Source organism: Apis mellifera, linkage group LG11, assembly GCF_003254395.2.
Source record: "Apis mellifera strain DH4 linkage group LG11, Amel_HAv3.1, whole genome shotgun sequence".
NCBI classification, from domain to species: Eukaryota; Metazoa; Arthropoda; class Insecta; order Hymenoptera; family Apidae; genus Apis; species Apis mellifera.
This window is the reverse complement of record NC_037648.1, coordinates 13343321-13360176: the sequence shown is the minus strand read 5'-3', so window position 1 is coordinate 13360176 and position 16856 is coordinate 13343321. Positions and strand designations below refer to the sequence as shown.

Below are 16856 nucleotides of genomic sequence, written 5' to 3'. Positions count from 1 at the left end.
TTCCTTTTTTTCTTTTTTTTTTTCTCTCTTATTATCGTTCTATCTCCGTTTCACCGTGAACGAATGAAGGCTCCCTTTAGAAGGTTCAACAGAGGACCAAGGTATACCGCGGAATTTACGCTGGAACTTTCTAACGTGTACACGCATGTGACATACCTGCGACCCTCTTTCTACCTCTTTTCGTTCTTTTCCTGGTGACAAATTGCCCCGTGATTCCAAGGAATATATATCGAGCAAAGAAATCGCCGCGGTCTTTTTTCTCTCTCTCTCTCTCTCTCTCTGTCGTCGAAAAACTTTGTCTACAATCCTTTTCGGTAAACGGTAAACGGAATGATAATAACAGCGAAAGTTTAAATTTCAATGTTCGAAAGAATTCCACAATGGAACCGTTGACCTACTACTTTGTAATGCGCGTACATTTGGACATTTATATTTCAACGTTCCACTTTCGTACTACTTTCCGATTCATCGAACATTCGTATCGAAATCAAAACAATTATCCAATTTCCATCCATCGCGTCACCTATTCCGTAACGAGGGGAATATCAACACGCATGCGCGCGAGTCGCCCATTCGTCACGTGGTCATCCAGATTAAATCGGTCCCTAGTTTTAACCATAAAAATGAGAGAGAGAGAGAGACACGCGAAAACGTGAATAATGCGTGGCTGTTGCGCGACAGGTCGTCGCGTATCTCCGAATAATGAAATTGTTCCCAGTGTTTTCGCGGCACGTCCGCGTTGTCGGCTCGTTTACGCGAACAGGAACGATGATGACAGAGAGGCCGGATATAAACATTTATTATTCACGATGCGGCAACGACTAACGAGGTCGTGTGTAATACCAGCCGCTTCTCGGCCGTCTCTCTTCCTCTCCCACCGTATCCCCCTCCGTCTCCCCTGTCCTGTCTCTCGCACCGTACTCAGGTACACACGCGGTGCGCGATACGGGGCGCGTGTGAATGTGAATGCGCATGCGTGTGACGTTAATAATTAAACGTCGCATTATCACCGCGTGCTGCACACGTAGCCGGGCACCGCGTGTACGGCACGTACTTATTACACAATAATGCGCCGCCGTCCACCGGCGGCGCGCACGATGCGTGTGTCGCGGCGGCGTGGGCCGCGCACGCTCGTCCATAGGGAGGAGAGGGAGGGTATCTCGTTGCTGGATTTATGGTCGTGCGAGCGATTCGACGCCCACACCCCTTTCCTTTCGCGCCTGGATTTCCATCTTAGACGTGTGAAATCGTTTTCATCCGAGCTCACTTTGTTTCGAGCTCCTTCTCGTTTACACGTACACGTAGGAGGAAAAATAATTATCGAAATTCGACGATAATTAAATACTTATTATTATATTATTTTCCCAAATATTTCTTTATAATAATAAAATATCACGCAATATAAAATTAGCTTAGAAAATTGACTCTTGTCAATTGATCGATCGATCACGAGTATCTTGGAAGGATAAGTTAATTCGATAACGATGGTGCGCAGGAATTAATAGATCGCCCGGTTACGTCCCCTTGCCAGAGACAAGCGTAATTTCTCTTACACGATCGCGTGTTGCGTGTGACCACTTCTCGGTATACACGAATATCCATATAATGGATAATACGAACAAGAATATATAACAGGTTTCCACCGAAACGATGACAGCATTCCATTAAAAACAGAGCTTTCTCTCTCTCTCTTTCTCTCGATCGATTATTATTTATTTTTCGCGTCTCTCTGTGGTAATTCGAAAAACGGAGAAAGGGGTTGAAGAGAGACACGAGTATCCTCCGCTATCTGTCCGCGACACGTGACGTCGACTCGAGGCCGCCTCCCCCCTCCTCTCTCCACCATTTTAGACACGGTTCGCCAAAGAACATGCACCCCTCTAATGCGTGGCAGGTGCGCACGTGACGCAGCCCGCCGCCTATGGAACGTTTAATTTATTGTTAATTGCGTGACGCAATGAGGCACGCGCAGCTGCCTCGCTTTTGCGCATCGAAACCGGGACACGTTTTCACGAATTTATTTATTTATCCTTCCGCGTATGCACGAGGATACGCTGCCCTTGCCGATCCCGGTTTAATTCTGGATTTTTAATCGTTGTAATTTTTAATTATTATTATTATTATTAGTGGAGGAATTCTTGGAAGGTGATTCGAATAAAAAAAAAAGAGAGGAGATATCTCCTCCATGCAGATGCACGAAAAGGGTTAATAGTATAAGAACTAGAGGGAGTTAAGATTAGTAAATAGGATTAAGCCTGGCGTCTGATCGAAGTTCACCAACCTCCTCTCTCTCTCTGTTCCCAGGGCACATTCTCGCTGATAGTGGAGGCTTATCACGACGCAGACAACACGACACAACACTCGAGCGGTAAGTAACCTTTTCCACCCTTCTCTCTCTCTCTCTTTCTCTCTTCCTTTATTAAACGAAGAAGAATCCGCTGCCAGTGTATCTCTTCTTCTTCTTCTTCTGTGTAAGCCTGTCTCTCTGTAGCGTGTTATAACTGCCGCGTGTGCGGCACGAGTACGCTCGCACGCGCTTCGAATGGAAGGGGAGGGGGGGAGAAAAAAAACGAGAGAAGAGAGAGAGAGAGAGAGAGAAGAAAAAAAGAAAGAAAGAAAGGAGGAGGAGGAAGAAGAAGAAGGATGATATTTTAAAATTAGTCCTCTCTCCTGTACGCTAAATACGAGGAAGATTTGAGAAGAAGAAGAAGAAGAAGAAGAAGGCATGTGCAGTCCAGCTGGATCATCGTATGCCATGCACGTCCAGCACGAGAACCCACTTCCGGTCCCTGTGGCACGACACTCACCAGAAACGTAACCTCGTTCTAAACTTCTTCCTCCTCCTCCTCTACACGATCTTCTCTACCGGTCTGCTCTCCTTTTTCCTCCGATTTTCGATCGTGGCCACGAGGGACAAGTCGCTTCCTGCCGCCGCCCCCCTCCATTCGCCCCGGACAAATATTGTTGCTTTTTTCTGGATGCTGCGGTTCCAGGCTCTCGGTTAACCGGTTCTCTCTTTTTCTCTCTCTCTCTCGATCCATCGATCGATCGGTCGATCGATTTTATTCCAGAAATTATATCACGTTATATATGAGGATCTTGGGTATCGAGAATGATCATTTTTCACCTCAAATGTTATATTTTAATTGACGAAAATCAGTCGATCGATCGATATTATATCACGTTATATATAAGATTTAATTTTGAGAATAATCATTTTTCATCACAAATTGAAACTATGTTGTTATATTTTAATCGACAATTGACGAAAATCAGTCTTTTGATCGATCGATCGATCGATTTTATTTAGAAATTATATTACGTTATATATATAAAAAATTTTTCATCTCGAATTGAAACTATGTTGTGTCGATTATATTTTAATCGACAATTGACGAAAATCAGTTTTTCAATTGATCGATCGATCGATCGATTTTATTTAGAAATTATATATATATAAAAAATTTTTCATCTCAAATTGAAACTATGTTGTGTCGATTATATTTTAATCGACAATTGACGAAAATCAGTTGATCGATCGATCGATCGATTTTATTCAGAAATTATATCATGTTATATATAACGAAAGATTTAATTTTGAGAATAATCATTTTTCATCTCAAATTGAAACTATATTGTTATATTTTAATCAACAATTGACGAAAATCAATCTTTCGATTGATCGATTGATCGATCGATCGATTTTATTCAGAAATTATATCACATTATAAGAAAAGATTTAATCTTGTGTATTGAGAATGATAATTCTGCTTTTTGACGAAAATCAAAAATCTCTCGATCGATCGATCGATTTTATTTAGAAATTATATCACACTATATATAAGGATCGAGAATGATCATTTTTCACTTCTAATTGAAACTATATTGTGTCGGTTATATTTTAATCGACAATTGACGAAAATCAGTTTTTCGATTGATCGATTGATCGATCGATTTTATTCAGAAATTATATCATGTTATATATAACGAAAGATTTAATTTTGAGAATAATTATTTTTCATCTCAAATTGTAACTATGTTATGTCGGTTATATTTTAATCGACAATTGACGAAAATCATTTTTTCGATTGATCGATCGATCGATCGATCGATTTTATTTAGAAATTCATGTTATATATATATATATAAAATTTTTCATCTCAAATTGAAACTATGTTGTGTCGATTATATTTTAATCGACAATTGACGAAAATCAGTCTCTCGATCGATCGATCGATTTTTTTCAGAAATTATATTATGTTATATATAAGATTTAATTTTGAGAATGATTATTTTTCATCTCAAATTGAAACTATATTGTTATATTTTAATCAACAATTGACGAAAATCAGTCTTTCGATTGATCGATTGATCGATCGATCGATTTTATTCAGAAATTATATCACATTATAAGGAAAGATTTAATCTTGTGTATTGAGAATGATAATTCTGCTTTTTGACAAAAATCAAAAATCTCTCGATCGATCGATCGATTTTATTTAGAAATTATATCACGTTATATATAAGGATCGAGAATGATCATTTTTCACTTCTAATTGAAACTATATTGTGTCGATTATATTTTAATCGACAATTGACGAAAATCAGTTTTTCGATTGATCGATCGATCGATCGATCGATTTTATTTAGAAATTATATCACACTATATATAAGGATCAAGAAAGATCATTTTTCACTTCTAATTGAAACTATATTGTGTCGGTTATATTTTAATCGATCGATCGATCGATTTTATTCAGAAATTATATCACTATATATATAAGGAAAGATTTCTTGTGTATGGAGAATGATAATTCTGCTTTTTGACGAAAATCAGTCTCTCGATCGATCGTTCGATTTTATTCAAAAATTATATCACTATATATATAAGGAAAGTTTTAATCTTGTGTATGGAGAATGATCCAAAATCAGTCTGTCGATCGTGTGTTTCCTTGGGACGGACGCGGTTGTCCACGTGGGACAAAGTGGTCGGCACGGCGCTCTTCGTTGTGTCATAGTTGCGTATACGGGGAGGGAAGGGAGAGAGAAGCGGCCGGAGGCGCTAGTGTTTCCTTCCTGTGTAACCGTACCACCTAGCTTCCAGCAACGCGCCACGGTAACACGAAACCCTCCGCGGACGAGGGTACGTATGGACGTATCCTGTGTGTGTGCGCGCCATCTCCCCGTCTATCGAACTCTCCGCCCGATATTTCGCTCTCTTTCATCGGGATCTCCCTTTCGAACGAATCTCGGAGAGGATTCTTTATCGGATCGTTTTCAGGTGATGAAAATAACGTAAAACTTGTGGACGAGTGATAGTTTCGATAGTTGTATAAATTTCGAATATAGTATAACTATCGAATAATCCAATATTATTCCGAATGAATAAAGAGATACTCTTCGATACTAATTTTAATTTAATGACGATAATCGAGTCGATTAATATCTCGTTAAATATTCTCTCGTTAAATCGGGAAACACGGGTATGCAAATAAGCGGGAGAAGCGGGGCTGTTTATAGCTTCCGTATCCGGGGAAAGCTCAGACAGATCGGCGAGAGATAAAGGCGAATTAAGCGGTCGGACGTGAGTCCCCCCGAAAATAACGAAATTTCGCGATTATCATCCTGGCGTGATCCAAAGGAGCGGCATAAGGTTAAGAAGAGTTGTGGTGTTGGGCGTGCACGTATACACGTGTTGCGCGCGCACACACGAGCGCCACGCATGAGAGCGTTGCACGGCCACGTATAGCTTCCGGTCTCCGGTTCATTCTAATTGCCGGCCAGACACATACACACAGGACCTCGGGAAAGAAATTAAGCGGTCTCGCTCTTCTTACTACGTAAGCCTGTTTCGATCAACGTGTAGCTGAGAATATTTTTAGGGTCAGTAAGGCAGAAATTGATGGTATATGTTGTTTGTCGTAATAACACATTGTTGCTGTTTTAATGGTACATCTCCGAGTTCCTGTTCCAATTAATTATTTTTTTACACGAAATTTTAACTCCACCGAGAAAACTTGTCTGATTTTGTATTCAAATTACAACATCTCGAAGCCCGTAGCGATAGCAAAAAAAAAAAAAAACCTCTTCCCCGAGCCCCGCCACAAAGTCGTTTCCTCGACTTTTTAATTAAATTTCTTCCGGTTCTCCGCGAAGCTTCCTAGTCTCACGAAGGCAGCCGCGCCACGCTTCAGAAAAAACTCTCCTCTCGATCCCCGTCGAAGCGGCTAATTACGAAGGGAATCGAGCTTGGCTTCCTTTGTTTCAAGCTCGGCCCGAGAACGGAATTCCTACCGTTATCCCACAGATGTACCTGCCCGCCGCGCATCCGCGGCTGAAAAGAGACAGGGAAGAGACGGATGGAGGAGAGAAAGAGGGAACGCGGCCGTTAACGTCTCCTCGCCCATTAATATAGAGTACCACGCGCGTTTTGTCCGCCGGGTTCCTCGCTGTGTGTATTTCGTATTACGTACGCTCCCCACTCCTTCTCTTCCCCCACTCCCGAGCCTCTTTATCGCCGAAACGCACACCGCTCATATTGTGCCTCGAATTTCTGTATGCGCCACAGTCGTGTATCGGCCGCTCCGCACACAATAATAATAATGCCCCCCAACAAGCGCTGGTGAAACGAGCCCTTTATTGCTGTTCGCGCTGCTCGGATGCTGCTTCCTTTCTCAGGCCCGACGCTCGCCTCCTCCGTCTCGCTCCCTCGCTCGTCCGCGCGGTATCGGCCTGTTCTTGTCCCCCCTCAACTCCGCGCCACACGATCCCATAAGCCGAAGATACACACAACACACCGCGCGCGGTTCGCCGCTCGGGAGGACCGCACCTGCGCCACGAATTATCGCTTCGAATTATTTCTGGTTCCGTTTCCAACCGTGGTGGGAGAACGTGGTCAATCCATTAAGGGAAATAACACGTGAAAGTAAACGCGTAAATAATAACGCGTCGTATTTACGACAGTTCTGTTTTATTGTTGGACTATTTTTATCGAAAACTTTTTTTTAAAGTTTTCCCTGAGAGAGAGAGAGAGAAACCTACCTACGTTTAACACGATTCTCACCTCTCCTCCTCCGCTTTTCCGTCGCTACGGAGAGGGGGAAACAGATAGGCCTCGTTTGCGGTAACCGCGGTTCGTTAAACGAAACGAGACGCGGTCGGATTTACGACGGTTGCTGCTCGACTGTTGTGTTTATATATATATATATATATATATATAAAAGTACAAGAGCAGCTTGAACGGGAATCCGTAGCGAGCGAAGAGGAGGAGAGAACGCTTACGTCATCGCCGATTGTCAACCGCTCTCCGCCGCTTTTCCCTTTTGGGTGAAGGGACACAGGCGTGCGTGTGTGTGTGTGCACGCGGCCGCGTGTGCACGGCGTGCGCGTTCCTCACGGCGCACCTGCCATTCCACAGCCGAACGATAATGAGCGAGCCGAGTAATTGGACCGCTGTCGCGCGCATGTTCCCGCCGTGATAACGCCGAGCTGCCCTGACCGTTCCGGGAACCTGGTAATTCGTCGAATCGAACGGGGAAGGGAAGGATGCGCGTCGAAAAATTAACTCGAACTCGTATAATAATGTCTAATGTGGATTCGAATAGCAATAGACGAGCGTAGAATTTTTTTTTTTCCGTTTCGATTATTCAAATTTCCAATTTCCCGATTTTTATACATACGTGTTATACATGGTTCGATGTAAGGTTTCAAGAATCGAAGAATTCTACCCTGTCTTTCATTCATAAATTCTCATTCAATTCTCGGCTTCATAGAAGGCGGATGACTTAGAAGTTCCGGGATGTGTGTGTGTGTGTGTGGTTTAACGGAGGGTGGCCACGTGGTAACCGAAAACCGTTCACTTACGCAACGTTGAATCTTAGTTAAATTTTACGAGAATAAATTAATATAAAGGAATAAACGAAATTAAATTTCAAAAGTTCTTTTAATAACAGAAAGATCGATTACGATTTTGTTATTCGAGATCCCCCTTTGTCTTCCCGATTGTTTGATCTCCGAATATCTAAACTCGCAGATAAATTTCTACATTGTTGAGAAGAATCGGCCCCTCGACGATCGATATGATCAACGATATTTAAAACTTGTCAGGTGGTTATCGCGTATAATGTGCGATTTATAAACATATTTCGATGGATAAGTTAAAAAAAATTTACAGCTCGAAAGAAGGGTCGAGTTAAAAATGTATCGCGAATACGATCTCACCGTGCAACACTTCGAAACGACACATAACATAACATAACCTCTAACGGGCGAAACCGCAATGAAACCGTACCGTGCAAATAGTTAAATCATCACCGCAATGATGATCACCGTGGCTACTAGTTCTCGACTTACAACTATTCGATTACGATCGAGCGATTATAATCCGATTTTAATCTCATCGAAAACCGCGGACGAGAAAGACACGGTTTAATTTCTATCGTTACATACGTATATATATGTACGTTACACGGGCGACCAATAGGAGGCGTCGTCGCGGTCACGTGACGCGTAGATATCCGGGTTAGGAGAGTTTTTTCCGCGATGGTGGAGCCACGGTAGTTGAGTAATGCATCTGGCTACCTGCCAGGCTCGGGGCTATCCTTCGACGGCCGCTCGTTTCTGAATGAACAATAGAAAATGTCTGGCTACTCGCGGCGCTGCCGCCGCGTCGTTAATGAATACCTTGAATCGGCCTGGCCTCGAGTTCACCGGGCGTTTTACAGGTGCACACGCAGCCGTTCCACGCCTGAGGAACGACTCGGCTGCGTTTCGACCGGAATAACGCCTCGGCCTCGTGGAGGAAGCCGCGTTAAGTCTGGTCATGGGAGAAACTCGATCGGCCGAGCCTCCATCTCGATCGTCTCTAAATCGTTCGAATTTTTTTTTTTTCCTCTTTTTTTTTTCTTCTTCTTCTTCGAAACGAAAAACTTTTTCTCACGACAGATCAGGGGATACGGATTCGAGGTAACGTTTGCCGAGGCCCACCGTGTATCCGGCGCGTTGATTCGCGGGCAGTAACGCATGCGCACGAGCATGAATAATTCCGTTTTAATGGAAGCGTGTATGTTTAATGCATGAGCAAAATCCACGCTTATCCACGTGGAAAACAATAGGGAATTTCTCCAAGTTAACGAAGTCCAGGAAATCGGTTGTTCCCCGATACGATTTTTCATTCGTAAATAGATCGCTTAAGAACCGTTTTTTCTTCGTAATGTATATGAAAAAGAAAGAGAGAGAGAGAATGAGTGGAAACGCATCGAGCCGTGCGAATCGATCCCCGAAAAACGAAGGACGAAGGCGAAACGAAGTCGACCGCGCGTACACACGTCCATCTGCGGCGGTGGCGTGCGAACATCGGCGTTTTCAGAACTCGTAACAGCATCACCTGGGAAGATAGGCTTGGTAAACTGCCTCTCCCTCGACTCCCGTTTCGCCGACAGCGAAACGTTACTTCCCTTCTGGGAAGAGGAGAGGAGCCTTGGGTATCCTGTTTAAGTATCGTCGAGCACGCCATCGGCGAATCCTCGCGTTTCGTCCTTTTGTTTCTACTCTTCTTCTTCTTCTTTTTTTCTTCTCTCTCTCTGTTCTTTTTCTTCTCCTCGAAGAAGATCAACGTCATCGATCTTTCTTCTATCCCTATATTACTTTACCACCAGTTTCTCCGTTCTTTTATTTTTAATTTCTCTGTGTGTGTTATATGTGTGTGTGCGTGTATATGTGTGTATTATTTCTTTGCCACTATTTATCGCTTATGCTTTTTTTTTCGGTAGCTTCAAAGGAAATCGGTTCGAATTCGACCGATTCGAAGGGGGAGGGGGGAGAAGGAATCGCGCTGTACGAGATCCTCTTACACGAGCGCGCGACTCGTGTTTCATATCGATCGCGTTTATCGCTCGAAAATTAAAAATAGAAAGGAAAAGAAAGAAAGGCGCACCTGTCGCTTTTCCAAGTAATCCGAATTTTTTTTTTTCTCGCGAAATATTTATAATCGCGTCGACCTTCGCGAGGAAAAAAGGACGACGTATCCTGTTTCGATAGATTTCTCGAAGAGAGAGAGACAGAGAGAGAGAGAGAGAGAGAGAGAGAGAGAGAGAGAGAGAGGAATCGACGACTCTGAAAATTGTGCTTCAAAAATAGACCTCCGGCGATCTCTCGCGGGCGAACCGTTCATTAGAGGCATCTGGGAAGGGGGGAGGGAACCACCGAAACCGTAGTGAAAAGGGTGGGGGGGGAAAAAAGGAGCGGAGAACACGGGAGTCTGACCACTTAACTCTTCCTTACGCTACCGACCACAATGTATAAACCATACAGCACCGATAGCAACGCCGCGCTCGGCCCATTTGCCAATGAGACTCTCGGCACGCACACTTGGACAAACTGGTCCGACAGGCCTGCTGGTTGGTTGGCCTGTGGCCGTGGACCTTGTGCGCCGTGCATCGTGAGACTGCTGCTTTTTCGTGGATACGAATCGGCCCCACCTGATCGAACCTTCTAATCTGCCTCTCCCCGTAAAACGATAATACGTTTAACAGGAAGTCTCGTTCTTCTTTTCTACTTTGTTTCGAAAAAACGTAGCCAATGGAAAAGAACGAGCGATATATATCTACATGTATATACGTATCTTCTTCTTCGAAACGTGGATTTTCATTCGGAAACATTGTTTGGAAAGAGAAAGAGAGGGAAGAAAAAGTAAGAAAAATAAGTAAGACTGTCCAGGACGAATCGTGTGGAGTGGGGAGGGGAGCGCGGAGATACATTGTAGGGAAAGGAAGAGAGGGAGGATGTGCAGCGTATAGTTCTCTCTCTCTCACTCTCTCTCTCAGGCAGGCGCGGAGCGCGGCGTAGGAGAGGGGGAGGAGGAAGAAGAAAAGAAGAACGCCTCTTTCCCAGAGAGGCCCGCAACGCGGTGGTATACGCTTACTCTCTTTGTGCCGGATGCGTGCCGCCGGCGGAGTAGCAATAGCGGACGAACGTCCGGTCTGCCCTCCCTCTCCCCCCTCCTTCTCTATCTATTCTCTCTCTCTCTCTCGCTCGCGCTCTCGCCGGAGGCCGATGCACTTCGATCGCATCATTGGGCGCAGCACCACAGCCGCCTTCCTCTGTTGTTGTTGTTGTTGTTGTTGTGCCCTACTGATGGACATGCTTAATTACTTTTCGCCTTTCGTCCCGCACCTCTCTCTTTTCGCACGGGACGGAATGATTCGGAAACGTTCTTACGTGTCGTGTTTCAAAAAGGACACGGTTCTTTTATTTTTTTTTTTCGTTAAATTATTTTTCGAGTGATCGCTTTGTTTCGTTCGATTATTATTCTCGCTCGTATTGGACGCGCGAGAGAATACACGAGGGTGGTATTGTTGGGGATGATTCTGGGGGAGACATCGCGAGCGTGTCGGAGTCAATGGGTGATAAATTGGAATTGATTTCAATCCAACGGTGAAACGGAGGAGTTAATTGTACCCACGTATCAATTGAAACGAATCTCTCTCTCTCTCTCTCTCTCTCTTCATTATATATATATATATATCTCCGTGTATTGAAAATATAATTAATCCTCCTTTCTATTAATTCGTTATCTGTTTTAATTTTTATTTTTTAATGAAAAAAAAAAAGAGAAATCTCTCCATTTCAGAATGAGAAGAACGATATTGTATTGTGTATTAAGACGGAATTTTGTCAATTTTGCAGAGAAAGTGTTGATAACCAGGCTGACTACGCAAAAGTGGTTGGACGTCGGGCCAAATTGGACCGAGGACGAGTACAGGAGCGCCCATTCGAAGATGGTGTACGAGTACAGGGTGACTTGCGTGGCGCATTATTACGGGAAGGGTTGCGAGAACCTGTGCAGGCCGAGGGACGACAACTTCGGTCATTACAGCTGTAGCCCGAGCGGGGAGCGCGTATGCCTCTCTGGATGGAAGGGCGACTACTGCAATACCCGTAAGTCTCCTCTTTTTTCTCTCTTCTTCTTCTCTTCTTCCAACGACTATTATCGTATGCACGTAATACGTGCGTGCACTCCCACGCTTCCCATCGCGACTGCACCACGCGTGACATCCCTTCCTTTTGTAGGAATTCCGTGTATGAAATTACAGAGACGATCTCTCTCTCTCTCTCTCTCTCTCTCTCTCTCTCTCTCTCTCTCTCTCTCTCTTCATCCCTTGTCCCGTGCAGCGTAATTTATACCGTTCAACACGGTAACCGGAGAGACTAAATTCGAACTTTACGATTTTCCTTTCTTTCGAGAAAAAGAAAATTTAAGCTTCTTTTAACCAATTATTATTCCCAATATTAAATTGTAATATTAAATAACAATAAATAATCGATCATTTTAATGTATAATAAAAACGAAGCTTGGCATAATTTTCGAAGAAAAGAAAATTTCTGTTTCTCAAAAGAATCTTCAAGAAACCTCCCCCTCCCCCTCCCCCCTCTCTCGCTTATATAACAGTCATTCCAGGCCTGTATACAGCAGCGTTCTCTCTATTCTCGTTCGTAGCACGAAACTCGGCAAACTCGACGAGTCCACGAAGGAGAGGCCCGGTGCAGTGTCGGTGCAGTGTCGGGTCCGAGCGTGCACCAGCTTCCCACGCTTGCCTCGCGCGCGCGCGCTCACGTATCGGAAAGAGAGGACCTCTCCCTCTCTCTCTCTCTCGCCGTCTCGCCTCTCCTGTGTGTATACACCTCTCTCTCTCGCTCTCCCTTCCTCTCTCGTTATATCCGTATCTGCTGTCTATCTCTCTTGCGTGTATATGTACGTATATGTGTGTATCCTCTTCTGAGAGGCTCCTTCTCTCGAAGGATTAATCTGTACGTGTACAAGCAACCGTCTGCTTTCCGCGCGCGCGTACGAAACGCGCTCCTTCCTCCAACGTGTGTGGTTACTTTCGGTCGTTCTCTCGCGCGTTCTCAAGCCTCTCCTCGCCCCCCTCTCCGTGCATACATACATACAGAGACTACATACAGAGAGTTAGAGGAGGAAACGGGACGACTCTCGATCGGTCCGTGTCCCTGGTCGTCCTTAACGCCGTGCAGCTGCCGCGAGAAGCCTTTTCTCTCCTCCGACTTTTCCTCTTCCGATTACGCGAATTTCGAGTGAAACTCGTATTTGCATATGAGAAATCTGTCATCAAGATTCTTCTTCTTTTTCGAATTTCTGAAGGGTGAAAATCGTTCTTTTGATTATGTATATATTGTTTCGTTTGTCATCGAAGTCCTCGAAATATTTAAGAGAGATTTTTTCAGAGAAATGATTATCGATTTGAATGTAAGAAATCGATACGAGTTCAGATTTCTTCTTTTTCGATTTCCTGAATTTTGTGAAAATTTGAGGGTTGTTGTTCTTGTGATATGTACATATATATATATATTGAAATATTTAGGAGGAATTTTTCGAGGAATTTTTTTCGTCAAAGGAATGATTATCGGTTTGAATGTAAGAAATCGATACGAGTTTAGATTTCTTCTTTTCGACGATTATCTTAATTTCGAGGGTGAAAATTTCGAGAATTGTCCTTGTGATATATATTGAAATATTTAGGAAGGATTTTTCGAAGTCAAAGGAATGATTATTGATTTAAATATAAAAAATTGATGCGAGTTCAGATTTCTTCTTTTCGAAGATTATCTTAATTTCGAGGGTGAAAATTTCAAGGGATGTTCTTGTGATATATATATATAGTTTCGTTTGCCAAAATATTTAAGAGAAATTTTTCGAGGAATGATTATTGATTTAAATATAAAAAATCGATATGAGTTCAGATTTCTTCTTTTCGACGATTATCTTAATTTCGAGGGTGAAAATTTCGAGGGTGAAAATTTCAAGGGTTGTTCTTGTGATATATATATAGTTTCGTTTGCCAAGTCATCGAAACATTTAAGAAAAATTTTTCGAGGAATGATTATCGATTTAAATATAAGAAATCGATACGAGTTCAGATTTCTTCTTTTTGACGATTATCTTAATTTCGAGGGTGAAAATTTCGAGGGTTGTTTTTGTGATATATATATAGTTTCGTTTGCCAAGTCATCGAAACTTTTTAAGAAAAATTTTTCGAGGAATGATTATCGATTTAAATATAAAAAATCGATACGAGTTTAGATTTCTTCTTTTCGACGATTACCTGAAATTCGAGGGTGAAAATTTCGAGAATTGTCCTTGTGATATATATTGAAATATTTAGGAGGGATTTTTCGAAGTCAAAGGAATGATTATTAATTTAAATAGAAAAAATTGATGTGAGTTCAGATTTCTTCTTTTCGACGATTATCTTAATTTCGAGGGTGAAAATTTCAAAGGTTTCTTGTGATATGTATATATAGTTTTGTTTGCCAAAATATTTAAGAGAAATTTTTCGAGGAATCATTATCGATTTAAATATAAAAAATCAATACGAGTTCAGATTTCTTCTTTTTGACGATTACCTTAATTTCGAGGATTGTTCTTGTGATATATATATAGTTTGATTTGCCAAGTCATCGAAATATTTAAGAAAAATTTTTCGAGGTCAGAGTAATGATTATTGATTTCAATCTAAAAAATCGATACGAGTTCAGATTTCTTCTTTTCGACAATTATGTAAATTTCGAGGGTTGTCCTTGTGATATCAATATATAATTCGTTATCCAAGTCATCGAAACAATTAAGAGAAATTTTTCAAAGTCAAAGGAACGATTATCGATTTAAATGTAAGAAATCGATACGAGTTTAGATTTCTTCTTTTCGAATTACTTAAATTTCGAGGACGCAACTCGTCCTCGCGACGTGTGTACATATACATATCGAAACATATTTGGGAGGGATTTTTCGAGGTCGAGAGGAACGATCGAGATCTATGATCGAGTTGATTCGCTGAAAGGATCGAATCTGTGGTCGCTCCAGGTGTGTTTCCACGGCGGTCGTTGCACCCGGCCGCTCGACAAACTTTGCTCCGCGCATCGATTACTAATAGACTGCTTACACCTCGTCTCGTTACATTGGCGGCCATTCGTGGAAATGGGAAGAAGCGAGGGAGGAGAGACCGAGAGACAGACAGATCCTCCTCGAAGGAAACGCGAGGTGGTCGTTCTTTTCTCACGCGAGCTCTCCCGCGCCCACGCCGCCCAGTTTCCACCATTTTCGCCCCCCTCCTCCTCGAAGAATGGCCCATTGTTGCGATTTTTACATATATATATATATACATATTCGATGGATTTCCTCAATTCGATGAATTAACAACGCGGGAATATTCGAAATATCGTCGAGTGTGCATTCAGCAGGGAGAGGAGGGGGGAGAAGGGGTTAAGTTTCTAGAAATGGCGAGAGCGTGTGTACACTCGGTGCACAGTTTGCTCAGGTGACCCGGTGTACTGCTTTCGATGGAGAGAGAAAAAGAAGAAAAAAAAAAAAAATCGTCTTACCACCGAGAAAAATGCGACCACCCTTTCCCCTCCCCTCTCCGCCATTTCGAGGGATGCGTCTAAATCGATCTCCAATATATGAGAGAAAGATTCGAGAATTTTTTTTCGAAGCGAGTTTGGAGTTTGGAGTTTTTAATCGGGGAGGCGAAAGGGTTGAAAGGGGTGTAGTAGCAGAAAGGGCGGATTTTCGGGGGTGCCTACGGACGTGTTACTTAGGGGTTGTTGTTGCGGAGGCAGCTGCAACACGAGCGGGCGAAACGAGCGGCCGAAAGAGGCCGAGTGGGCCCCCCGACAGCTGCACAGAGGTCGTCGGGTGCTTTAACCAACAGCTGCACCGGCCCTCTCGCGTTCACAGTCCACGCTTCCATTTCAACCCCTCTCCGCCACCCATTCTCCCTCCCTCCCTCCCTCCCCCGTCGCGCTTGCATTTTTCCACCGTCTTCCTCCTCTTCTTACCTCCCCCCTCCCCCCTCTCTTTTCTTACTTCACTTACCTTTGACGAAGAAGACGTAGAGGAAAGCTACCTGTGCACTACGAAATTCTTCGATTCTTTTCTTCCCTACGATCCGTGTATTGTTTGTGTTACGAAGGGGGAGGAGGGAGGAGGTATTGTGGCGAAGCGAGTCAGGTAGAGAGAGAGTGGTGGTAGGTTAGGTTCGATAGTTTGGTTCCACGAAGGTCGGAGCGGGCGGTTTTAAACCGGAGGAGGGAAAGGAAAAATCGATATCGATTGGCCACGCGAGCCAATGAAATTCATTCTTGGAAGATATTTGTCCCGTTGTGGACATTTAAAGTTTCTACTTTCGTCGTTTCCTCGTTTGCGTGCCGCAGGTTGCGGTTTCCTCGATCAGCTGTGGCGTCAAACTATTGTCCTATTGTCCGTCGGATATACGCTGCCACGTTTAGGTTCAAGTCGCTCGATTTACTTCTTCCGAGTAAATCATATCGTAATGTTTAGAGAAAATGTTACGTCCAAGCAATTATAAGATATAATGGGAGAACGCGATGGATGGAAATAAATATTTATTCGAGAAAAGGGGGAGGGGGTTACGATTTGGTTTCGATCAGCTGATGGGTATGGAATGGGTACTTCCCTCCTCGGAGATTACCACATAGCAACGCCACACAACGCCGTCCAATCCAAGTATAAACTCGACGTCAGACGTTGCCGTAATCCCGCAGTTTAATTCAGGAACATTCGGTTTCCATCGAAACCGATCCTTCTTTCTCTCTCTCTCTTTTTCTTTTCTCTCAACCCTCCCTCGATTCCTCTTTTTTTCCTAAGCCCGTGGAATCCGCGCGATTCGCCCGTTCCTTTCGGCGCGCGGTCCCGCGGGATCGACCGGCCAAACTCGAGACTCGTTCCTCACTCGATTCTCCACTCTATAAATACCATACGCTCCTTAGCGCGTCGAGACTGGTGGCGAGAGAGCACCGTGGGGAGAGAGGGAGAAAGAGAG

The 16856-nt window shown here is 43.5% G+C and overlaps 1 protein-coding gene across 2 annotated transcripts in view; it reads left to right on the top strand.

Annotated features, from left to right (window-relative positions):
• LOC410351 (neurogenic locus protein delta) overlaps positions 1–16856 on the top strand; it is a 45104-nt gene that overhangs the window by 15012 nt on the left and 13236 nt on the right. For both annotated transcript variants that reach the window (XM_006566412.3, XM_016915193.2), the window contains 2 exons: positions 2305–2368; positions 11686–11937. In XM_006566412.3, coding sequence (XP_006566475.1) covers positions 2305–2368; positions 11686–11937 — 316 coding nt within the window. The remainder of the gene's footprint in view (positions 1–2304; positions 2369–11685; positions 11938–16856) is intronic.